Source organism: Grampus griseus (genome assembly GCF_964374135.1).
Source record: "Grampus griseus genome assembly, chromosome: 13".
Classification (NCBI taxonomy): Eukaryota; Metazoa; Chordata; class Mammalia; order Artiodactyla; family Delphinidae; genus Grampus; species Grampus griseus.
Window position 1 is genome coordinate 21,877,548 of NC_139007.1, and position 25,875 is coordinate 21,903,422.

Consider the following 25,875-nt stretch of genomic DNA (forward strand, 5'->3'; position numbering starts at 1 on the left):
CACTGAGCATCCATCTATCTCCACAAGTTGATACTATTTCTTTTCATAAATTCAAAATTGTGGTACATTCCTAGAACATAAGATTCAAGAAAGACTAATCATATAACCCTTTCCCCAAAATAAAATAAAAACATTATACCTTTTTTTTTGGAAAATATTACTGATGTGGTATAGTATGCTATGTATATTTTTAAATTCAGTCTTTCCTCACATGATTCCTTTAAATAAAAAATGGTATTTGTCATTATTGTGAAGTACTGTTTTAACTTGAATGAAGTTCAATCAACCTGGCATATCTAACACTTCTATAAGGGAATATTATATTTCTAAATAGGTTTTTGACTATAGTATCTCTACACTTAATTTGCTTCTTTTCAAAAGATGTACCCAATTTAATTCTATAATCACAGTCAATCGATCAATTACAGTCCATTCACCTTCTCTGTGGGCTGTCCCAGCTCTATTGTGTTCCTGGGATGGGATCAGTGCATTAGGGGCATTCTCTAAGCAGTGGGGGCCAGGCCCTAGCCCAGTCAGGAATGAAGTGCTTACTCCCCCAAGGCTGTCTGTGTGAGGCAATGGGGCCTTGTCTGGGATGCACAAAGCTGTGGTTAATTTGCTTAATTTTAAGAGCATCTTTTTAAAGGTACATGATATAAAATTTCCAGAGGGCCTAAACTGACATGGTTCGATCAATGCCAGAGCTAATGTTATGATCCTAAATACCCTAGTTTCATCAAGGGAGTAATTTAGATGCTAAGTTCATAATCTTCATTTAATACTTAAATTTTTCTAATCAAATATATGAGTTTTGAGAGTAATATCCGTATGTCTCACTGAACCACTGGTCCTTAAAATACCAAGAGTCACGGACTTGTTTGAATATCTAGAGGACCTAGATCTGAAGCTTCGGTTTCATGATACCAGATTAAGATCTCCTGTGTAAGTAGCATGTATTTATTTATACAGATACCCCAAATATTCTACCATCCTGTCTGGAAAACAAATTTAATTTTTAACTCTAAATAAGAAATTACAATTTTAATGTAGTATAGAAGAATTATAAAAGTATTTCTAAACGCTTCTTCCTTTAAACTTCGACTAATTTTGCTTCATGCAATGGAATTGGAATAAAAGCAGAAATTCTTATTTATTTGTAATACAACATCATGTCTTAGAATAGTCGTTATCTCAGATAACATATAAAGTCCTGAAATTAGTTAATATTTTACATTTAAAAATAAACAGCCCAGAGGCACAAGATTAAACCGCAGACTACAGATAAAAAATTTGGCATATTCCCCCATTACGTTTGCAGCTACAAAATACCAGCTGCTACACAGAAATGTGAATTATTCATGGGGAGAAAGAAACCAAGCAGTCATGGTAGCCACCTTTATCTTCTTTGACATTAACTTATCCTCTATGAATCTTGAACAAATGGAGGTAGGCACTGCCCCTACACCAAACATAGGAAGTACCTGAGTAAATATATTATCTTTACAGGAAATGATCACAGATGTGTGATACATTTGCTTTATTTAACAATCTTACTCTAAGTATCCTCTCTTAAAAGGTCCAAGAAACAATTCTACAGCAGAAGTGAACCCTAGAATAGATGTACCCAGAGGACAATTTTCCAGGGTATCAGCACAACTGCCAATCAATTTCCACTCAGTCACAGAACCCATTTTCACTGAACCCTATAATCATTTCCTTTCCAAATTCTATTCTCTCCTTTTCCTCTCAATATTATCTTAGGTTAGCATATATCTGCCAAACACTTTTTTCTTCCAAAAAGACAAGCATGGTGATCAGGGAGGGCTGTATGGAGCCCAGCCACCACCCAGCTCCAAAGTGTAATGGTTGTGTGACCTTGTGCATGTCATTTAACCTCTCTGCGTCTCACTTACCTTATCTGCAGTGGTACTGACCTCATAAAGCTGTTGTGATGAGCGAGTAATGTAAAACTTACAGAGCAGTGCCAAGCACATAGTAAATGATCAGAAAGTTTAAACTATTATCATTCCAGTTTTTCCATCAAACCAAACAGTACCCTCCCTAAGCAGCCCAGGGATTACAGTGGAAAACCAAATCAGAGATAAATCGAAGGATTAAGCATGTTCAGAAACACTGCCTTATTAACTTTTTACTAAGATATAATGATTAAATGTAAAGACACTATAATCAACTCCTAATTAGTATTTGGAATAACTACATATATGTGTATGTAAACCCAAACATTTACTTAGAAGATACAAAAAAATCAGTATTTGTCTTGCTCTTTCTTCAGACTGTTCTCTCAATTTTCAATACTGCCACATAATTTTATAACTAAAGTTTTATTACATTTGAACACTTCAAAGAGCTATAATTTTGAAATAAATTTTGCTATGATTAGAGAAAATCTACTCAGAAAGTACAATATACATGAATTTACGGTACCTGTCCAAATATTACCAGCATATAAATTATTTTGTAAAGTTATTTCTTACACACAGGATGTAAAATGCAAAAAAAAGATGGAATTTGTATTCAGAACAAATGGAAGCAATATTGGCTCCTATATGCTAAAAATATAAGACATATTTTTTTTCTAAAGCACTCTAGATACAAATATTAACTGTATGGGCTGAGAACTTTTAATTTCAATGTAATTCAACAAGGTACACAAGTAGAGCTCTATAAATATATCCCCTATAATAACCATATGCAAAACCATTTTATCACAAATACTACCAAAACCCTCTGAAAAACATAATCTACAAACACATTTTTAAAGAAATTCTTAGTTTTAACAACTACAAAAGCAATGAATATCAATAAAGCTATTTGGCTTAAAAAAATGAAGGGCAGTGTAATGTAAATCCCAATATTGCAAAGTTGTTTTTTGAGGAGGCAGTCTTGAGTTTCTTAATACAAGGTACTAAACATTTCCAAAAATAAATAAGAGTTATTCTATACAGTTTAAAGTCATCAGCTAGAGCTCTAAAAAGAAAAATTAAGCAGTAGATGAAAAGTAGGTATGCAGAATTAACAGTATAAAGTATGATTTTTATACAAAATGTACCACTCTTCAAATGTGTAAGGCTTGATATGAATTTTTGGACTATGAGTGTTGCACATCATTTTTCGTCTCAAACCATTCAAAATTCAGAATTTTTATAACGTTTTGATATTTCTGAAGTGAATAAATGTGGTATAGAATGCAATTTAATGTCAACTTATCTATACTGTTCCACCCAGTAAAAATAAAACCTTTTTTGAGCTCAGGAAAGAATGTATCTTTTGAACACTTGATCTCTCTATAAACTCTACTTTTAGAAATGTCAGAATTTTGTAATATGAACTAATATCCATCAGGAATTGGCCCAAGTTTAAAGAGAAAACAAAAAGGAGACGTAAGATGTCAAATAGTCTTAAGTTTGCCCTATGCGATTATACAGTCATAATTACTTTTTACATGAAAGAAAAGTGCTTTAAAGTAAAAAATACTTTCGTAAAAGTTATTAGCATTATTCTTAACATCCAAGTCTAATTTTCCAAATTAGTTCCATTTCCTTTGAAAAGTACCCTTCTGCCACAATGTAAACAAAAAATGGTCCATAAAATGGGACATTACTCACATCATAATTTGTGGTATGGGCCCTTAAATCGAGACCAAATCTTAACCCAAGATAGAGAGATTTTATCTCTTGCACATGCCCAAATAACTAATATCAACTCACTTTTTCTGTAAGCCTTGAAGAATTTTTATTTAACATAACGAGAGGTTTAATAACATATTAAATACTACGTAGCACTCTTCTGTCGCTGTTCACCAACTGTTTTTATGACGGTAACTCCGAGATCTGGAATGAGATCGAAAATGAGAGTGTTTTGCTGTTTGTGCTTTAGTTTCAGAATTGGTATACCCTTTGGGAGATTTACATGGGGATCTTGCTATGGAGTCAGAATGTCTTCCATGTGATCTTGATTTTGTTCCTGAGCTAGTCTGCTTTTGAGGTGAGCTTGATTGTGATTTTCCTATCGACTTGGACCTTTTTTGCAAGGACTTGGACCGTGACCGTCCTCTAGAACCAGAATTCCTTCTTGGGGTTCTTGACTGCCTTGCTGAGGTAGATCGCCTTGGTAGTGATTTGGAGCGAGATTTAGACTGGCTGTAAGAAAATCGCCTGTGTCGGGACCTGCAAACATCCATAATATCAGAGTATATATTTCACACAAAAATACATAATAGGTTAGGAAACAACACTTTCAGGAACTTATATACTTTATATAACATTAGTTATGTTTTTATTGGATAAGCTAAAAGAAACTCTAATTTTATCATGCATGCTTCTGGTTCAAACATAAGTACAAGTTTGTAATATCTGACCAAAAGATTTTGACTTTGCTAGATATCAATGTATCTTATGAAAAATATATTTATTTTGCATATTTAGTCTGGGTTACATAATCCTAAGAGGTTAGAAAATCTGAAGGGAAAAAAAGAAAGAAAATATTTAAATCTTATCAAATGTTTATAAAGACATAAACCTAGATGGAGGACTTCTGAATCTTGCCATGACAGAGCAGCTTGTTCTAGACTAATCTTCCCATAGAAAAGAGCTATATAAAAAAGATAGACAACATTTATAAAACAACTGTTAAAAGGCACTGGAGAATTACCAACACAAGCAGAACTCGAGGGGTTATAAGCCATGGCTCTTTTCCTAAGACCATTTTCCAAATGCCAGCATGGCAGACTTGAGCCCAACTAGAAAACAGCTATTGGACTAAGCTGCAGAGACAGAAGTTAGAATTCAGGGCCACGAAAATGGCTAGGACTGGAGACACGAAAATCCCAGAGGTGAGGACACTGCAGGCAACCCCCATCCCCTAAGATCTGCCTACAAGTTCTCCTCAGGTCGCTGGCCATCTTCCAAGTTGCACATGCACAGGATGAGACTCTAAGAGGTCAGCAGAAAACAGCAGCTGGAAGATTTAAGAACTTAGCTGAACAAGAGGGAGGGGATATGGGGATATATGTATAGCTGATTCACTTTGTTATAAAGCAGAAACACACCACTGTAAAGCAATTATACTCCAATAAAGATGTTAAAAAAAAAAAAAGAACTTAGCTGAAATTTTCTCAGATACAGAGTTGCTGTTGAGAGGGCTGGAATTCAAGCCCCCCAAAAGGTCAAGGAGCCTTGAGTGACAACGCAGGCTTTCAATTAAGAAGTCAGAAGGGCCTCATCCTCCAGGTTAAGGGTCATGCCCTAGGAGTAAGTGTAAAGCTGAAATGGATCAGCCTTAACAGTGCCTCAAACCAAGCCTTGACAGGATCAAGGTGATCTGCCAATGCTCTGCCTGCTAGAAGAAAACAGCTTTCTTTGGAGAATCATACCATCCAAAACCTCTATAATCTTTCAACAGTAATGTCCAACATCCAATAAAAAATTATGAGGTAGGGCTTCCCTGGTGGCGCAGTGGTTGAGAGTCTGCCTGCCGATGCAGGGGACACTGGTTCGTGCCCCGGTCTGGGAGGATCCCACATGCCGCGGAGCGGCTGGGCCCGTGAGCCATGGCCGCTGAGCCTGCACGAACGGAGCGTGTACAACGGGAGAGGCCACAACAGTGAAAGGGGCCCGCGTACCACAAAAAAAATAAATAAATAAATTATGAGGTATGTGAAAAACAGAAAAAAATGACTAAAAGCTAAGGAAAATAAAACGAAAGAGACCCAAAATAATTTGGATATTGGCATTATTCAGAAAATAATTTTTTAAATTACTATGATTAATATGTTCAAGAAAATAAGGGAATTCCCTGGCATTCCAGTGGTTAGTACCCTGAGCTTCCACTTCAGGGGGCCCAGGTTTGATCCCTGGTCAAGGAACTAAGATCCCACAAGCCACGTGGCACAGCCCAAAAAATATAAAAAAAAAAGAAAAGAAGAGGAAAAGACAAAGAAATAAAAAAGATGGGGAATTTAAACAATACTGGAATCTATAAAAAGAATCAAATGGACATTTTAGAACCAACAACATGATATTCGAACTTAAAAAAGTCATTAGATGGATTTAATAGCAGTCTAGATGCAGCAGAAGTAAGAAATAGCAAACTGGTTATTAGAAAAATATTATAGTGAAACACAATGAGAAAAGAAGTTTTAAGAAATCCAGAACAGAGCATAAGAGTTATTTGGTACATACTCATGTGGCCTAAGGGAAAAACTGAATAAGGTACAAGCAATGTTTGAAGAGATGATGGCCTAGAATTTTCCAAAACTAATGAAAGGCATAATAACTCACAATTTCAAGGAACTCAGTAAACCTCAGGTAGAATAAATACAAAGAAACCTATGCTGGGCATGTCACAGTGAAATTGCTGAAAACCAAAGTCAGAGAAAAATCTGAAAATCTGCTAGAGAACAGTAGACACATTACCTTCAAAGGAGCAACATTAAGACTGACTGTGGATATCAGAACAATGGAATGACATTATTAAAGAAAGAAAAAAACTTCCCGCCAACTTATAACACTATCTTCAGCAAAAATATCTTTCAAAAATGAATATAAAGATGTTTTCAGACAAACTGAGTGAATTCACTGCCATTAGACTTGTACTCTAAGAAACGGTAAAAATGCTTCAAGATGAAGGAAAATAATCCCAGGTAGAAGCATGGAACTACAGGAAGGAACAAAGAACACTGGAAAGTATAAACATATTGATGTAGAATATATTTTAGAATAAAAGCACAGTCTTTTATTTTATTTTAATTTTTTTAAAAGCACAGTTTTTTAGAAATTGTTTCATTCCTATTGTAGATAGTTGCAGAAAACAAAATGGGAAAATTGTCCTTGGGGAAAAAAAATTCTAACGTAAGAAAGAAAAAGGATGCATATAAACACTACTACATATAAAATAGATAACCAACAAGGACCTACTGTATAGCACAGGGAACTACACTCAATATTTTGTAATAACCTGTAAGGGAAAATAATCTGAAAAAGAATATATATATATATAAATGAATCACCGTGCTGTACATCTGAAACTAACAGAACACTGTAAATCAACTACACTTCAATAAAACTTAAAAAAAAAAGGATGCTATATTTGGACTAGGGGCCATTTTAACATTCTTCAGGAATATTTAGGAGTATATACACATTCACTGACACAAATTTAACAAAGATTTATGGAATATCTGAGTAAGGGACTACTGATAAATGCTAGGGATATTAAGCATTAAGACAAAAGTCCTTGCTCCACAAAGAGTTCACAGTCTAATGATAGCAGCAAACTAGTTTTTTCCCACATCCACTAAAGGCAAAAGCAGTGACCTCTTTTTATCTAAGGTAATACAACACATACATTGAATATATTTATAGTACATGTTAGACTTATCTATATGCTGACCCATACACATACACACACATACAATCTGATCCTTATGAAACTTAAAAGCTGGGTAAGATTTGCATTCTCTATAATACAACTTTACAAATAAAAAACACTGAGGTCAGAGAGGTTAAGCAACGGTCTTATAACTAGAACAGAGCAGAACAGCATTGTCTTACAAGAAAATGTGGTTTTTTCTTTTTTTTTTTTGGACGCTCTGCATGCAGGATCTTAGTTCCCCGACCAAGGATCAAACCCAAGGCCCCCTGCAGGGGAAGTAAGGAGTCTTAACCACTGTACCACCAGGGAGTCCCCGTTCTTTCTATTCCTGATACGCCATTGATGACTGGGATAACTGACAGACTTCTTTTTGTTTTTTCTCCAGCCAAGTAGTATACTGCCACTAGAAGGCAGAAAATGCTGTGAATGTTCTGGTTAATCAAGGCTCTAACACATTTGGAAACTGCTTATATTCTTAATGAATCAGATGGGCAATTTTTTCCTTTTCTTTTAAAACTAAGTCTTTTTCACCAAGGCCAGTAGATATTATTCAATAAATTAGGGCAGTGCTGCTTTAGATACAATATTACATCTACTTTGATTTTTGGTTTATTAACCATTCATTAATTTATAGTAATGTGAACTGTTGAACATCACTTTCTTACTATTCATGTCCTTCATGAAGCCAGAGGCAGTACCATTGGTACTGGTGTGACTTTCCTATACACATGGCATGTAAAATTTCTTAATTTGTTCCCACATTTTACGTTCTATAAATGTAACTTGTATTTGAGTGTATCAGTGTCAAAATCTCAAATCATCAGTAGGAAAATGGCTATCCCTTAGCCATGGAACAAAATGGATTATTCTCCACAGACACAAGGGAGGTTTATATTCTTATACTATCAAAGTATGATAAAAAGAATCAAATTCCAGAACACAGTATGACTGTTCCTAAATATTTCTTTACCAATCTTGGTGATGGCTCAATCCTGACCTGGGTTCTTCTGGCTTATAAAAGGAGCTTGGGCTTCCCTGGTGGTGCAGTGGTTGGGAGTCCGCCTGCCGATGCAGGGGACGCAGGTTCATGCCCCGGTCCAGGGGGATCCTACGTGCCGCGGAGTGGCTGTGCCCGTGGGCTGTGGCCACTGGGCCTGCGCATCCGGAGCCTGTTGCTCCGCGGCGGGAGAGGCCGCAGCGGTGAGAGGCCCGCGTACCACAAAAAAAAAAAAAAGGAGCTTAAGGCTTCCTTCTACTTGCATGCCTCCCTCAGAATGAGCCAAAATCAAAGCATTTGATTCATACCCAAGGAGAGGGACCGAGCTGACATGTAAGTTTCTAGGGCTCTGAAGAGGCCACATCTTCTAGTAATCAAGATTCTTGGATATTTCTGTTCCTATCTTTTCTTTCCACTTGGCTGGAGGGACTGGAGCCAGGCCACTTCACAGTCTTGTTTTTAGAACTAGGGACTTGGGGCAAGGACTCTCTGTCTAGCTCTGGTACATATATCCTATGTTGGGCTTTTCCTTGTCTAGGCTCTTGGAGTTGAGGAATGGAAGGACTGGAGTGAAAGTGAGCAGTTCTGCAGATCATTTTTGATTTGAGGCTATGTCGTCAGGGGACAGCATAGGGGTACAACATATGGCCCAGGAAAGCCAACTCTTTTTCTTTCTTTCTTTTTTTTTGGCTGCACAGCTCAGCATGTGGGATCTTAGTTCCCCAACCAGGGATCAAATCCTCGCCCCCTGCAGTGGAAGCACAGAGTCTTAACCACTGGACCACCAGGGAAGTCCCCAGGAGAGCCAACTCTTATTACTCATAGAAAGAGGATACTAGTGTAAACGCTGATCATTCTTCAAGGACAGAATTCACCTTAAAATTCTACATGCCTATGAAAAAAATCACAGCATTAAAACTCAAGATAAATAGTGCCTAAGTGTTTAGGAATTCAGGCATGCTAGTACAATTTCAGTTATTACTTAAATAGCTTCACCAAGTAATTAATTTCCATTGTGATTTACTATTATTCTAACAGAAACAAACTCCTAGCAGGCAAAATAGATAACTTGCAAATATCTTTTTCTGAAAAATCTACCACTTTTATGTCTTCTTCCTACAATACTACCATACTTGGAATATATTCTTGAAAATAATTTGCCTTTTATAAATATATTGATTTACATTAACTTTAGTCAACTTCCTTTCACAGTGATTACACTGTATTTCTTATGAGTTTTTAATCATAAGACTTCAAGATTCTTAATCTGGGGGTTCATTTAGGAAAATTTTATTTTTTTTAAATCCTCATTTTATTTGTCAAGTATACTTTTTTTTTTTTGCGGTACGCGGGCCTTTCACTGTTGTGGCCTCTCCCGCCGCGGAGCACAGGCTCCGGACGCGCAGGCCCAGCGGCCATGGCTCACGGGCCCAGCCGCTCCGCGGCATGTGGGATCTTCTCGGACCAGGGCACGAACCCGTGTCCGCTGCATGGGCAGGCGGACTCCCAACCACTGTGCCACCAGGGAAGCCCAAGTATACACTGTTTAATTTTTCGTTTTTTCCTCAGTATATATTATCTTTCTACTAAAAAGGTTAAAGTTAAGTCTGTCATGAAATGAAAACACTGGAAAGTATCTAATAAACCCAAGTTAAAATAACAATACATGACAAACAGAGAAGAGCATATCCTTCTACAAAAGTTGTTTCTTTTATGTATATTAAATAAAATGATTCTGGTGGCCTGTTTTTGAAAACTGTTTAATTTTGTACTCACTCTTTAAGGCTATCAGACCGCCGCCTATTTCTTCCCCATGAAGAACTCCTACTTCGAGTTCTCCTTTGGCTGGGGCTTCTTGATCTCCTGTGATCACTTGGAGAACAAGGGTGACGTTCTTTTGATTTCATTTGGCCTGGTGCTAGAATATGAAGTTCAAGATTTATAATTCATTACCTGAAAACCTCAATAAATAACCACTCAATAAATAAACTACTCGAATAGTATTTTCGGAAAGAATTTTAAATTAAAAAAATCAGTCATTGCTGAAATTCATTCTGCTAAATAAACAAGATCCACTATTTAGTCACACTTACTTTTGCGATCACCTTGTGCAAACTGTATTTCAATCTGACGGCCACATACCCACTTTCTATTGAGGTTATAAAGAGCATCTTCAGCATCACGAACATCTTCAAATATGACTAGCTGTTAAGGACACTTTGAACATCAGATATCAAATAAAAATATTATTTTTAAAGAATTATTTACATGTGACATGAAATTATTAGGAAAACAAGCTCAAGTTATTAAGCTCACATCTCTAATATAATATGAATAATCAGAAAAAAAGTCACTTATTATCAAAACAAATGCCCCATTATGATTCAGAAGAGTGAATCTAAAAATGAAAACAGAAACAAATCTCTATATTTTTAATGTATACATCAGTGTAGCTGTAGTATGCATGTATAATTAGAAACATGTTATGAGAAAAAGATAAGTCCAACATTGGCTAGTATTATCAAATAAACTGTTTAGGACTCACTCCCTTCTGTTACGTAAAAGATTTATCAGGTTTTTCACTGAAAAAAAATCAGCATGCAGAAATCTTTATTCTGAAATTAAAATTACTCTTTCATTAAAAGGCTTTTTAAATTAATTTAGGAGAAATTACTTATAAACAAAAGTGCACACATGTAAGTGAGCTAAAACATATATTCAAAACTGATTTGGTTCTTTAAAAATGATATTTAACTTTGAACCTACTGCTTTAAAATACCTTTATGTTTTTATTATTTGGGATATGATTATAAAAGATATAAACAATCTGCAAATATCTGGAATTACATATATTGATTCCTAATACCCCACTAAACTCCCTTATATATATAAATTATATATTAAACCTAAATAAATGGAAACAAATTATATAAAACGACTAAATAGTTGTATTTCAGGAGGTTGTTGCTGGATTAACTTTTTTAAAAATAGAAAACAGAAAAAGCTCAAGTAATGCAATACAAAATGAGACTTTGGCAATTACCTCAATGTCACTTGATCTTGAACCTTGACCTTTATTCTTTAGGGCTTGCAAGATGGACTTTATAAGAGACGCAGAACCAACAACATCAGACTTGGCTTTGATTCTGGAACTCTGAGTAAATGTAGGAAAGCCGAAGTCTCAACCTGGTGTTGGCTTTGTCTTTTGCTTGATAAAGACTTCCCCTCTTCCAGGTCTTTATATCTGTGTCCACCCTCCCTCTTTACTCCTTGATGCTTGAACTTTAGGTGCCTTTTGTCTCGCCTGCTCGGTTTATGCTTGGATTCTAGCTAACAGGTTGGTTGAAACTGAGGGGCGCTTGCCAGCTACTGTGGACTGCTTTAGATTTTCTGAGATAAAGAAATAAACACATTTAATTAGGCAGTATTAATCTCATAAAATATACTCCTGAGTACATATATGTATATGCAAATGTATGTAGTCTATTCACATGCACACAGTAAAATAAAGGATATTGAACATAAGCAAATCCTCTCGGGCGGCGAGTGTAGAAGTCAAGTGGAATGTAAACGTCTACTATAGGGCCATATCGACCAAACTCACGGCGCAAGTCCTCAGGCCTGAAGTGTTTTAGAAATAAGGTAAAGAAATATGAATAGCTGGATTAAAATATTTTGCCTACAGAAATCCAGTTGAAACCTTCAAAAGAAAGTATATTATATGGACTAGCATTATCTAAAATTGTCTCTCACAGGAATCACCCAGGATTTAGCAAAGAAGGAAAAAATAAAGAAAATAACGAATTCTCAGGTCTCATTTCTGGAGATTCTGATTCATGACATCTGGAAATCTGTACTTTTACAAGCAGTGTGCTTTTATGCTTAGTCAGGTTGAGGAAACACTAACCGAGGACATCCACTTTTTTTTTGCTTTTTTTAATTGAAGTATAGTTGATTTACAATACTGTGTTAGTTTCAGGTGTATAGCACAGTGATTCAGAGTGTGTATATATGTATGTGTGTGTGTATATATATACATTCCTTTTCAGATTCTTTTCCCTTATAGGTTATTACAAAATATTGGGTACAGTTCCCTGTACTATACAATATAGGTCCTTGTTGGTTACCTATTTTATATATAGCATATCCACTTCTGAAAGTTACTCCTATTACAAGACTTTTCAATTGTCAATATACAGAGAGTTCTATTAACTCATTAAGAACACATTCATCTCACTATAATTTCACATTTTATGTTCATTGTTTTCAGATAGCAAGAATTAGATTCTAAAGAAGTCCTAAAATTATTTCTCAGGCTTTAAAGAAAAATGGTTGCTTTACTAGTAAACATAAAGCAAAAATAACTACCATAATCTCAAATTTGACAAGAATTTTTGAGTCACTTATATGCTTTCTACTGTGATAGGTACTAAAGAGGGGACACCAAAGAAATACATGGCATAATATTTGTCTTCATGGAGCTACAATTTAACTGAAGAGATAAAATACTTAGCATTAATAGTTGACAGTTGTAATGCATTTATAAATTCCCATAACAACAGATGTTTACAGATGAGGGCACAGACAAGTGAACTCACCTAAGGTCAGGAAGCCAGCCAGCAACAGAGCTGGAAGCAAACTCCCACAGTCTGACACTAATCTGGGTTTGTAACCACTCTACCCTGCTGCCTCGTGGAGATCTTAGAGATTCAAAATCAAGCTATGAGCACAAAACACGGCTCAGAAGATATAAGAGTATTTCAAAACATATTGTGTAGAAAAAAGACCCTAAGATGACTGCAAAGCTTCTACCTTGGGTAAATGAAAGAAAGATGGTGTCCATGATAAAAATTAGATAGCTGGAAAAGACAGTTCAATATAAGAGGGAGGAGAGGCAAAAGAAGAAACTTTCAGGGTTAGAAATGCCAAATCTGAGGTGATGGTGGAATATCTGTAAGAATTCTGTAAGCAACTGAAAACGGTGACTATACGAATTATATTAGTTATTATATTAGTTATATTAGTTATTTTCTTTTCAAGACTAGAAGTCAGTGATTAATGCTAGAGATTGGATTTAGGAGTTATTACATAAAGATTCAACTAACACTGACTAAGTAGCCACTACATACCAGGCAGTGCCGGCAATATTATGACAAACTTTATTATATTTTTACTATTTATTATATTTATTTCATTTAATACTCAATATAACATGTTTAATTGTCTGCCTTCTCTGAGAGACTATTAACTTTAGATTTAGAGGACAGTGATAATGTCTTTTTTCTTCTGTTTATTCATTCAACAAATACTTATTGAATATGTACTATGGGCCAGGCTCTAGGAATATGATAGAGAACAAGAAAAACACAATTCCTGCTCCCATAAAACATACACTACAGGGTAAAGATTCTCAACCATTCCTGAATATTGCAATCATCTGTGAAGGAGATATTATAGAAACAGGCATTCCAGCCTGATGCATTAATCTTTGACCTAATTCGTGCTTCCCATGGTGAGCCCCAGTTATGTTTAAAGTTTTTAAAGGTTTCATAGGCAATTCTGAGGCTCAGGATTGAGAATCGCTTCTAAAGCAGGTGTCTTCACTAGTGTATCTCAGTACCTAGCATAGTTGCTTGGCACACAGTAGGCGCTCAGTATGCATCTGCTGTATTAATGAGCAAAGAACACATTGTTATCATTTAATAGTCAAGGAGACAGAGTGAGAGCAGTCACCTTGCCCAGAGGTACACACAGCCAGTAGCAAAGCTAGTATTCAAATAAATGTCTTAGGAGGCAACCAATTCCATTAACCAAATATGAGTGGCTGACAGAAGAGGATCCTAGATAATATAAAAGAGGCTGGAGCAGTGTGTGTGTCACAGAGGCTTAGAATCCCAGAAGTCTGAAGGAACAAATCTCAAAAGAGCTGGTTCTCTTTCATTGTCTCCACTCCCTCACCTGTGAGCTGTTGTTTTGTTTTCATTTATTTTTGCATTTTTGGTGTGATCTATTTTGACATTCAGAAATGTATAGAGATAATAAACACCCATGTATCTACCAACAAGATTTATTATATCTCAACACTTGCCCTATTTGCTGTAATTTTTAGTATTTTTTAAGAAATATTACATCCTCCTACCTTAGAAACAACCGTTGGTGTTCCTCATTCCTCTGCATAACTTTGTATTTCTACTGCAAATGCACATAAATGGTATCAAACTATCTGTAAAATTCTCTACCTTTCCTTCTCTTCCCTTGAGATTTCTCCATGTAGCTCTAGTTCACTCATTTTAACTCTGTATTGGTATGGTTATGAATAAACCACAATTTATTCATACATCTTTCTGTGGATGAACATTTTAAAATGCTTCTTTTTTAAACTGCAAACTGTGCTAGAGCGCACATTATGATGCGTGTGCTTCCTAGAGCTCTTCAGAGTTCTCTGGGATGTACCACTAGCTATGCAACTGATGGGTTGGAGAGTACAAATATCTTCAGCTTCATTACATGCTCTCCCCAAAGTAGCCAAATCCACTTAAACTCCTCAAGACATGCATCAGAATTTCTAAGGATCCAACTCCTCACTAACATCTTTTACTCCTTGCCATTCTGAAGGATATAAGGTGAATGTGTATCTCATTATTTGAATTTTAATTTACCTAAACACCAGTGAGGTGCAACATCTTTACATGCTTATGGGTCATTTATTCCAGGGGCAGAATTTCTGGGTTTTTAGAGAGGATGTATATATTTAATTTCTATGAAAGAGCCAAACAGTTCTGCAAAGTGGTTGCACCATTTTATACTGCCACCACCAACATGTAAGTTTCAGTTGTGCCAATCTTTGTCAACACTTGGTATTGTCAGTCTTTTTAATTTTAGCCATTCAAGTGGGTGTTAAGTGGAATCTCACTGTGGTTTTAATTTGCATTTCTGCAACAACAAATGATGCTGAGCACTTTTTCATGTGCTAAATGGACATTCGGATATTTTTCTCTTGAAAGTGTGAGTTTTTTGCCCATTTTTAATAATAACATCTGTCTTTTTATTATTGAGTTGTAAAAGTGCATTATTATTCTGAGAAAAAGTCCTTTGTGAGATACATGTTTTGTGAATATTTTCTCCCAGTCTTTGGCTTGCCTATTTACTTTCTTAATGCTATTTTTTAATGAACAGAAATTTTCATTTTGGAGAAATCTATCAATATTCCTTTTTCTTTTATGGTAATTACTGTCTTTGTTCTATAAGAAATCTCTGCCTATCCCCAAGTCATGAAGATATTCTCCCATGCTTTCTTCTACAAGCTTTACAGTTTCATCTTTTACATTTCAATTGATGATCCAGTTCAAATTACGTGAAGTAGAGGCTGCAGCACATTTTTTTCATAAAATTAGTACATACATCCAGTTGTTACAACACCATTTGTTGAAAAGACTTTCCTTTCTCTAATGGCTTTAGTGCCTTTGTCAAAGATCAAATGACTCTATATGTATGGATTATTTATGGACCCTCTATTCTGTTCTACTGATATATTTGTCTATCCTTAGGCCAATATCAAACTGTTTTGAGTACTGTAACTTTTTAGTAAATCTTTAAGTCAGGTAGTATAAATCTTCCAGCTTCAATGACCTTTTTCAAAATTATTTTGGCTATTCTAGATCCTTTGTATATTAATATATTTTAGAATTAACTTGTTAGTCTCTATTTTTTAAAAAGCATTTGAGCAGGAGTGCCTTGAATCTATAATCAATTGGGACTGAATTGATAATAAAATTTCATCTTTCAATCTAAGAACAAAGTATATCTATCAATTTATGTTGGTCTTTGATCTCTCTTGGCAACGTGTTATAGTCTCCTTCAATGCAAAGGTTTTTACGTGTTTTTTTTGTGAAACTTATTCCTATGTTTTTATGTTTGCTTTTTTTAAATAAATTTATTTATTTATAGCTGCGCTGGGTCTTCATCATTGGGTCTTCGTTGCTGCGTGCAGGCCCTCTAGTTGTGGCAAGTGGGGGCCACTCCTCGCTGTGGTGCGCGGGCCTCTCATCGCAGTGGCTTGTCATTGCTCTAGGCGCACGGGCTTCAGTAGTTCTGGCACGTGGGCTCAGCAACCATAGCTCGTGGGCTCTAGAGTGCAGGCTCAGCAGTTGTGGTGCAGGGGCCCAGTTGCTCCGCGGCATGTGGGATCCCCCCAGACGTGGGATCAAACCCGTGTCCCCTGCACTGGCAGGCAGACTCCCAACCACTGCGCCACCAGGGAAGTCCCACCTAAGTATGTTTTTAATACTAAGATAAATGGAATTAAATTTTTTTTCATTATTTGTTTGCTGTTAGTATACAGAAATAGAATTTTCACTAAGTTTACCTCATATCCTAATAACTCACTGAAACTCATTACTAGTTACTATAGCTTTATGTAAACAAACATGTCACCTAAGAATAGGGACAGGTTTTACTTTTACCTTTATAATTTTTATGTCTTTTTTTTCTTGCCTTGTTGCATTGGTTAGGACTTGCAATAAAATGCTAAATAGAGGTTGTGAGAGTGGACATCCTTGTCTTATAAGAGGAAAGCATTCAGTTTCATCATTAAGTATGTTATTGGCTATAGGTTTTTCACAGATGTCCTTTATTAAGCTGAGGAAGTTCCCTTCTCTTCCTAGTTTGCTGAGACTTCTTATCATGAATCTCGCTGGATTTTGTTTAATGCTTTTTCTACATGACCACTGATATCAATATTAATGTAGCCTCATACACACTGTAACCAAAGAATGCTATTAAGTATATCCAAGAGAAGTACTTAATGGGTACTCCCCAACCTAACATAATGGTAAAAGCATCAAAGTGAGAATGTTTTGAGATTTCGACATTACTTTGTTCCAACAGAAAACTATATCTGACATTAAAAAGATTACTGTACACAAAATGCCAAGATTTAAAATTAATATTCTTCCTGGTCCACATCTTACTTCACCAGTGAAGAGAAACATAACACAAATTATAAAATTTTAAAATCTTTCTTTAGTTCTTGTGCTCAATTTCATTCCTAACAAATTTAATGCTAACCTATAATGTGTTTTAATGTCTTGTGCTTTATCATATGTATTAAAATGGCCACTTCAAAGAAACATTTAAAATAAAATTTGGCTTTGTTATAAAACTAACATTAAATAAAATATGAAAACAAGATAAAGAAAACCACTCAGGCTTCCCTGGTGGCGCAGTGGTTGGGAGTCCGCCTGCCGATGCAGGGGACGCGGGTTTGTGCCCCGGTCCAGGAAGATCCCACATGCCGCAGAGCGACTGGGCCCGTGAGCCATGGCCACTGAGCCTGCGCGTCCGGAGCCTGTGCTCCGCAACAGGAGAGGCCACAGCAGTGAGAGGCCCGCGTACCGCAAAAAAAACAAAACAAAAAAAAGATAAAGAAAACCACTCAAAGGGATTTCTTTCCAGGATCATTTTCTATAAGATATATATAGATTTTCCCTTCATTTTTTTATGTAATTGAATTCAAACTGTATTTATAATTTTATACCCTGTTTGTTTTAACATATATCCCAATGATTTTCTTTATAAGCATACCAAATGTTAAAGCTAATTTAAAACGTGTCTAGGGGGCTTCCCTGGTGGCACAGTGGTTAAGAATCCGCCTGCCAATACAGGGGACACGGGTTCGAACCCTGGTCTGAGAAGATCCCACATGCCATGGAGCAACTAAGCCCGTGCACCACAACTACTGATCCTGCGCTCTAGAGCCTGTGAGCACGTGCCACAACTACTGAAGCCCATGTGCCTAGAGCCTGTGCTCTGCAACAAGAGAAGCCACTGCAATGAGTGAGGCCCACGCACCGCAACAAAGAGTAGCTCCTGTTCGCCTCAACTAGAGAAAGCCCACGCGCAGCAACAAAGACCCAACACAGCCAAAAATAAAATTAATTAATTATAAATAAATAAATAAAATGTGTCTAGGTGTCATATTGCTAGTTAACTTAGACTATATGCCACCTTGTACAAAAAAAACTATTAATTAAGGTTACATGTGATGATTCTACTTTCATAACATTACTCAACAGCTGTGCAGTTTTAGGAAAGATACTTAATGTCTCTAAATCTCAGATTCTTATCTGTTATATAAGGTTACTGAAAATTTAATAAGATAACATAGTACAGTTTTTAGTACAGTGCCTGGTATACAGTGAGTACTCAACAAATGTTAGCGATTATTATAATTTCATTAATACAAACCTCCTAGATTTTGACTGTCCCCCAGTGGCAGTGATAGAAAGTCGTGAAAAAAATGGAAAAGGAAATCAATAAATCTCAATTATCAGTCTTGATTATCTAGATCAGAGGTCATGTGTCACATGTGTATATGTTTTGTTTGGCCTACACAATGTTTAAACATTTAAAACAAGTCCAAATGTCTATACAGCAGTTATCAGCTGAAGCTTGGTAGCAGTCACTGTCCCGCTGAGATGGCACATGTTCTTTTTCATTTGCCAGGGTCCATACCATCCTACTGTCCCTTAACGTGACATCTTCACTCATTCATATTACCCTGGCTGGCCCCTGTGGCCATTAGAATTGGAAACCTTTCATTTTTTTGTAGGCACACTGGAGAGGCTTGATCTTATTCAGTATTCAAGTGGTCTGTTTAACTGTAGGAATTGTTTTAATCTTACCCAAGTTATAAATTTTGCTTGTTTTCTATGTAATATATTGATTAAACAGGTTGAGAGAAGAAATGTAAACACAGGCATCTTTAGGATGTTAAAGTATATTAACTCACAGTTTACAGTTGTGACACATATATATAATAGCAGGGATCAAATTTTTTAAAAAGACCTAACATTTACTTCTCAAAGGTAAATTATGATGATTACTCCTGATGGCTCTGGAGTCAAGCGCTCCAATATGTTTCCAGCTGTGAAGCCCCAGGTAAGTCATTAACACGCTGACTTGCAGCTTTCCCTTATGTACAATAAGATAATCCTGCATACCTATAAAGTTTGGGATGGTGCTGGAGAGTAAATTAAGCAAGCCCAGTGATACGAAAATGTCTATTATTTTAGACATTTATCAAAATGTCCACCCGCCCCGGCATTCCTCTGGCCCCTATTAAGAGAGAAAGACACTGTTATAAGAAGTCATTCCTTAACATCTATGTTCAGGTACTATGTAGACAGAATTCTCCAAAGAGGGGCGGGTGGTTTGAGTGCATCAGAACCGACCAGGGAAGTCTATCCAAACCGTTATGATGGGTGTTTATATTGCACTCAGAACTTTAAAGAAAAACACAGAAATCTCATCCACTGAAGTTATCCTTTGTATATAGTATAAAACTGCAACGAATAAAATTTAACCAGCACCACCTGTAAGTAGACCAGACTACCGACTACAGGCAAAGGGAATCGTAAGGCCCAAGGTACGCATTATTCCGTAACGCGTTCTCACCATCCCCAATTCCTTCCCATTTAGAAGGCAAGATGCGCGGCTTTATCCCGGTACAGCGACAAAGGGGCGAGACCCAGGCACCCACCCGAGGAACACTGAGGGCCAGAGGCGGGGAGGGACCGGCTCCCGGGCAAGAGTCAGCCGGCGCTCCGCCGGTTCTCGCGGTGGGGATGGGTACCGGCCCGCCGCCCAGGTGCCGGGGGCGGTCAAGCGCTACGGGGCCCGGAAGCGGGGCCGCAGCGGGGCGGAACGCCGGCCGGGAGGGCGGAGGCGCGAGTCCCGCCCAGGCCCCGAGTAGCCCGAGGGCTCCCGCCGGTCCCGGGAAGGGCTCCTCCGCGGAGCGCCCCGGCCCAGCCGGCGGGGAGGTGCTAGGCAGACCCGCGGGCCGCCGCCGGGCTCCGCCCCGCGGCCGTTACCCGCCCCTCCCCCGCGCCCCAACCTGAGGCGGCACCGCCGCTCACCTGGTGGCGTCCGCGACGTTCCTGACGAACAGGGAGGTGTTGGGGGGCCTCGTGTAGCGAGACATGACCGCTTCCTCCGTTCCCTCCGGGTCTGCCCGTGGCCGCCGGGCTCGCTCCGTCTCCTGCTGCCGCCGCAGCCAAAGCAGCTCCGCCGGCCCCCGGCGCGACCCCCTCCCCTCCGCCTCGGCCCCGCCAGCGCGCAGCCGCAGAGGCGGGCGCGGGGGAAGCGCTGTGCGGCGCGAGTCAGTCTGTGCGGACCTCGCGGGGGCGGGGGCGGGGGCGGGGGCGGCGCCGACGCCCAGCGGGGTGCGGGGAGGGGGCGACGCGGCGTGCCAGGATTCCAGGGCGTCTGAAACGGGGGCGGTGCAGGAGGCCAGGGATTGAGGGGATCAGGAGAGGGGGTCGCGCGGGGGTCCCGGAGTCAAATGGGATTCGGGGAGGAGACGACTGGGGTCAGAGTGTAACAGGAGGGCAGGAACCAGAGCGGTTGTAGGGGCTGAAGCGGATGAGCCGGGGGCTAGGGAGCTTCCGGAGAGAGGGTGTCACGAGGGGGGAGTGGGCGGGGTGAAGGCTGAGTTCAACCGCGCAACGGCCGCTTGGACGCTGGGGCCTTCATTCTTGCATCCTCAGCCCAAGGCGGGGGCAATTGTTCCGCCTCCTGTCCCCTTTAGTGTTGAGTCTCTTTAGGCTTTCAAACTGGGAGGATTTTTTTCTATCTGTTTTGATTCTTCATCCATTATTCATTGAGGGTACGCCGTTCAGCTCTGAGTACGTTCATTCAAGTGTTTATTGAGCACCTGCTATGCACCAGGAACTATTTTAGGTGCGTTTTAGAGCAACGAACAAAAGAGGCCAAGTCCCAGTCCTCAGAGAGCTTACATCACATCGATGAGTGAAGACCAGACAATAAAAGAATGAACAAATGCATACATGGTGTAGAGGGAATCAATGAAAATGCAGAGGCAATTAAGCAAATTTAAATTATCCTCTTCACGTCTCTCCAAACATATCCATCCTCTTCTGGTTATCCTCCTGCCTTCACATTTGCTCCTGTGGTCAGTACAGCCTGTTACCAGGACTGTAGCCAGGTGACTTGTAATTGTTAGTAGCACCCCTTTTCAGAAGTGGTCGCTTTTGGAGGGTAAATAATATGGTCACCCTACCTAGCCCACAGCGGTCTCAAAGGCTGTGAGAGTTTACCAAAGTCGGCAAATGCTTCTGGAATAGTGGCCATTCATTCAAAAAGTGATTGCTATGGCAAAGCAAGCTCAGGCCTGGCCTGGGAATATAAGGGGTGGGTGAGGGCCCCCCATTCTCAGGAAGCTTACAGTTTGGCAGAGGAGGCAGACTCGAATTATGGCACTAATAAACACACAAACTAGGCTAAAGGCTATGAAAAGAGCTACATGCTGCTAGAAGGGTACCTTATGGGGCTTGGTGAGCAGGCCTAGAGGGTCACTGAACTTTTCCCTGAGGAGTATTGGAGAAATATTTGAAGAATGAAGAGGAGCAATCCATGCACTGGAACAGCATGTGCAAAGGCTTTGAGGCAATACAGGAAATGAAAGGAGGCAAACAGGAGCGTCAGGCTGGAGAAGAACAGGAAAATGAGGCTGGGGAGCAGGCTGAGTGTATGATAGGGAAGTTTGGAATGCTGACCATATGGGTTTGCTAGGGCTCTTGGAACAAATTACCACAAACTCAGTAGTTTAAGCTGATAGGAACGTATTCTCTCACAGTTCAGGGGGCCAGAAGTCTGAAGTCCAGGTGTTGGCAGGGTCACACTCTCTCCAAAGGCACTCGGGGGGATCCTTCCTTGCTTCTTCTGGTCCCTGGTGCCTCCGATCTCTGCTTCCGTCTTCATGCGGCTTTCTCCTCTTTGTCTTGCGAGGACACTTGTAATTTTTTTGGTTTTTTTGGGCTGTGCCACGTGGCATGCGGGATCTTAGTTCCCCCACCACGGCTCAAACCCGAGCCCCCTGAAGTGGTAGTGTGGAGTCTTAACCACTGGACTGCCAGGGAAGTCCCAGGACACTTATCATTGGATTTAGGGCCCACCCAGGTAATCCAAGATGATCTCATCTCAAGATCCTTAATTGTACCTGAAAAGACCCTTTTTCTAAATAAGATCAGGACTTGGTTATGTCTTTTCTGGGGCCACCATTCAACCCACTACACTGACCTTGCAGAGAAAAGAGACTTGGGAGGAGGTGAGAGTTATTAATAAACCTCCCCCCTGACATATTAAGTGGAGTATAAGTTCAGTAGACTCTGTGTAAACCATGAACCTATTTAGTTAAAAATATGTGTATTGGTATGTTCATTTATAAATAGAATTGTTTCTAGGTGGAGGCATTACACTCTGATTTTCACTTCTTACCTTTGGTACTGTCAGATTAATTTATTTTAATTATTTATTTTTGGCTGCATTGGGTTTTCATTGCTGCATTCGGGCTTTCTCTAGTTGCGGTGAGCAGGGTTTACTCTTCGTTGTGGTGCGCGGGCTTCTCATTGCAGTGGTTTCTCTTGTTGTGGAGCACGGGCTCTAGGCGCGAGGGCTCAGTAGCTGTGGCTCACAGGCTCTAGAGAGCAGGTTCAGTAGTTGTGGCGTGTGGGCTTAGTTGCTCCATGGCATGTGGGATCTTCCCTGACCAGGGATCGAACCCCTGCATTGGCAGGCGGATTCTTAACCACTGTGCCACCAGGGAAGCCCCTGTCATATTATTTTTAAATACTTTTTATAATTGGAAAAACCCTACAAAGCTCTTTACAGTTTGAAAAAAGCTTTTATTGGGATATCTGAAAAGACTTAGTGACTAGGTAGGAGGTTTTTTTCCTGTTCCTATTGATAGAAGTATTTGAGGAAAGGAACAAACTGTGGAAGGAGGTTCAATTAGAAACTTGAACTTTAAAGGTAGCTGGAATTGATTTAAAATAAGTTATGGAGCGCACAGCTGTGGAGCGCTGAGCCACGCGTCATGCCCTGCGCTGCCCAGACTAGCGAACAATACAGTCAAGATGGCTAAAGGTGACCCAAGAAACCAAAGGGCAAGATGTCTGCTTATGCCTTCTTTGTGCAGATGTGCAGAGAGGAACATAAGAAGAAAAACCCCGAGGTCCCTGACAATTTTGCAGAATTTTCCAAGAAGTGCTCTGAGTGGTAGAAGACAATGTCCTGGAAAGAGAAGTCTAAATTTAATGAAATGGCAAAGGCAGATAAAGTGCTCTATGATCGGGAAATGAAGGATTACGGACTAGCTAAGGGAGGCAAGAAGAAGAAGGACTCGAATGCCCCCAAGAGGCCACCGTCTGGATTTTTCCTGTTCTGTTCCGAATTCCGCCCCAAGGTCAAATCTACAAACCTTGGCATCTCTATTGGAGATGTGGCAAAGAAGCTGGGCGAGATATGGAATAACTTAAGTGACAGCGAGAAGCAGCCATATATCAAAAAGGCAGCGAAGCTGAAGGAGAAATACGAGAAGGATGTCTCAGACTATAAGTCTAAAGGGAAGTTTGATGGCGCCAAGGGTCCTGCTAAAGTTGCCCGGAAAAAGGTGGAAGACGAGGACGAAGAGGAGGAGGAGGAAGATGAATAAAAAAAGGGGCTTCCCTGGTGGCGCAGTGGTTGAGAGTCCGCCTGCCGATGCAGGGGACATGGGTTCGTGCCCCGGTCCGGGAAGATCCCACATGCCGCGGAGCGGCTGGGCCCGTGAGCCATGGCCGCTGAGCCTGCGCGTCCGGAGCCTGTGCTCCGCAACGGGAGAGGCCACAACAGTGAGAGGCCCGCGTACCGCAAAAAATAAAAAAATTAAAATAGAGGCACATACGAATTTATTTCTAATGTTTGAAACTTTACTCCTAAGCCCTGTCTCTGGGGAAACTGCTGGTAACACACTTGTTGTCATTTAGAATCCAAGCGCTTATGATTTCCCCCTCATTTTCCACCTACCTTCACACACTCAGCTGGCTATCTCTTCCCTTTTTGTCACTCTGGAGCATCTATTCCAAATGGTAAACAAGAGAAACACTACCCTCTCAATTTCACCTATAGATTTTTTGGGAAGGAGTATGAAAGGAGAAAATGACTGTCTCTAGCTTATTTGTAAAGTTTAAAATTTAAGGCTACCTCTATTTCTAATAACCACAGATAATCAAGGCTGGTTTATAAGAACAAACAATGTACTTTTGTTTTTTGCTTTATATTTATTTAAAGTTTTGTCGATGTACAACATTATGTTAGTTTCAGGTGTACTACATAGTGATTTCACATTTACATACATTATGAAATGATCACCACAGTAAGTCTAATAATCATCTGTCCCCACACAAAGTTATTACAGTATTATTGACCATATCCTTATGCTGTATATTACATCCCCGTTGTTTATTTATTTTATAACTGGAGGTCTGTACCTCTTAACCTCCTTCACCTATTTTGCCCACCCCTCTACCACCCTATGGCAGCCACCCACTTGTTCTCTGTATCTATGAGTTTGTTTTTGTTTTGTGCAACACATATTTGTTATTCTACAGCAAACCTATAATCCATGTGGCTGTATAATGTTACTAACCTTTTTTCCATTTCTTAAATGGGTCAAAGTAGTCTAATTATCAGGTCTGTAATTAAAGAGTCAAATCATGAAAAACTAGTACACTATAATCAGATTAATTAAAGAGTTTTGTTTTTGACTGTCATAGTAGACCTGACTGAAAATTAAATTGTACTTGGGTATGCATGAGTGTCTTGAAATTTGTATGATGGAAAGAAAGTACTTTGGAGAAATAAATTCCGGAGTAACGAAGTCAGCTGATATCATCTTATGCTGTGAACTCACTCCCCAACAGATGGTGCTAGCTCACCTCTAGTGAGAGCTCTTCTGGTCTACCCTCCCTTAAAATGTACCGTGACCTTGATGGTGAAAACTGATGGGATGATTGTAATAGAATGTATTGTTAACCTTCTTCTATTGCCCCTGAACTTTGGCTTTTAAGACCTCATTCCACACAACCCAGTTGGAGAATCTATGGTCGTATCCTCTTGTGAATTTGATTTCTTCCATGGTAGCTATAGGAAATCATTTTAAAGGTCATTTATATGATAACAATGGATATTATTTAACTTTTTCAGAAAAGTCAGTTACAGAAGGCCTTTCACTTTAGGTATATATCCCCCAAAATGACATTGAATCTTGAAAATGTTGGAGGTGAGTGTTTCTTCCTAACTTAATTTGACAAATATTTAGTGACGATCTACTGTATGTTAAACATAGTACTAGGAACTGGGGATAAAAATAGAAGTTATGCCTCCTGCTTCTGAAGGACCTAGCCCAATGTTTCCCAGAGTTAAGTCATTTTCACATATCCTACGAGAATTTTGCCATAATGATGCACTTTGTTACCATTATATGCTTACTATTTTTCTTTATCTCACTTTTATTTTAAAAGAAAAATCTATCATCAATATTAATTTTTCCTAGAAATACAATTGATTTTATGTGTTGACCATGTTATCTTTTTAAAAATATTTTATTTATTTATTTATTTTGGCTGCGCCAGGTCTTCGTTGTGGCA

General features: G+C 39.0%; 1 protein-coding gene and 1 pseudogene across 2 annotated transcripts; one reads left to right on the plus strand and one right to left on the minus strand.

Moving 5' to 3' along the window:
- Positions 1-792: 792 nt before the first annotated feature.
- On the minus strand, positions 793-20,381 carry SRSF12 (serine and arginine rich splicing factor 12). The gene is made up of 5 exons (XM_082668555.1): positions 20,305-20,381; positions 11,911-12,010; positions 10,483-10,591; positions 10,166-10,307; positions 793-4,187 (listed from the first exon to the last, which is right to left on the minus strand). Exons 1-5 carry the CDS (start codon positions 20,367-20,369, stop codon positions 3,818-3,820), a joined length of 786 nt encoding a protein of 261 aa, XP_082524681.1. The 5' UTR covers positions 20,370-20,381; the 3' UTR covers positions 793-3,817.
- A 2,920-nt stretch (positions 20,382-23,301) lies between these two features.
- LOC309831758 (high mobility group protein B3-like) lies at positions 23,302-23,900 on the plus strand (annotated as a pseudogene). Its single transcript has one exon. The product of its transcript is annotated as a high mobility group protein B3-like (transcript).
- Positions 23,901-25,875: the final 1,975 nt, after the last annotated feature.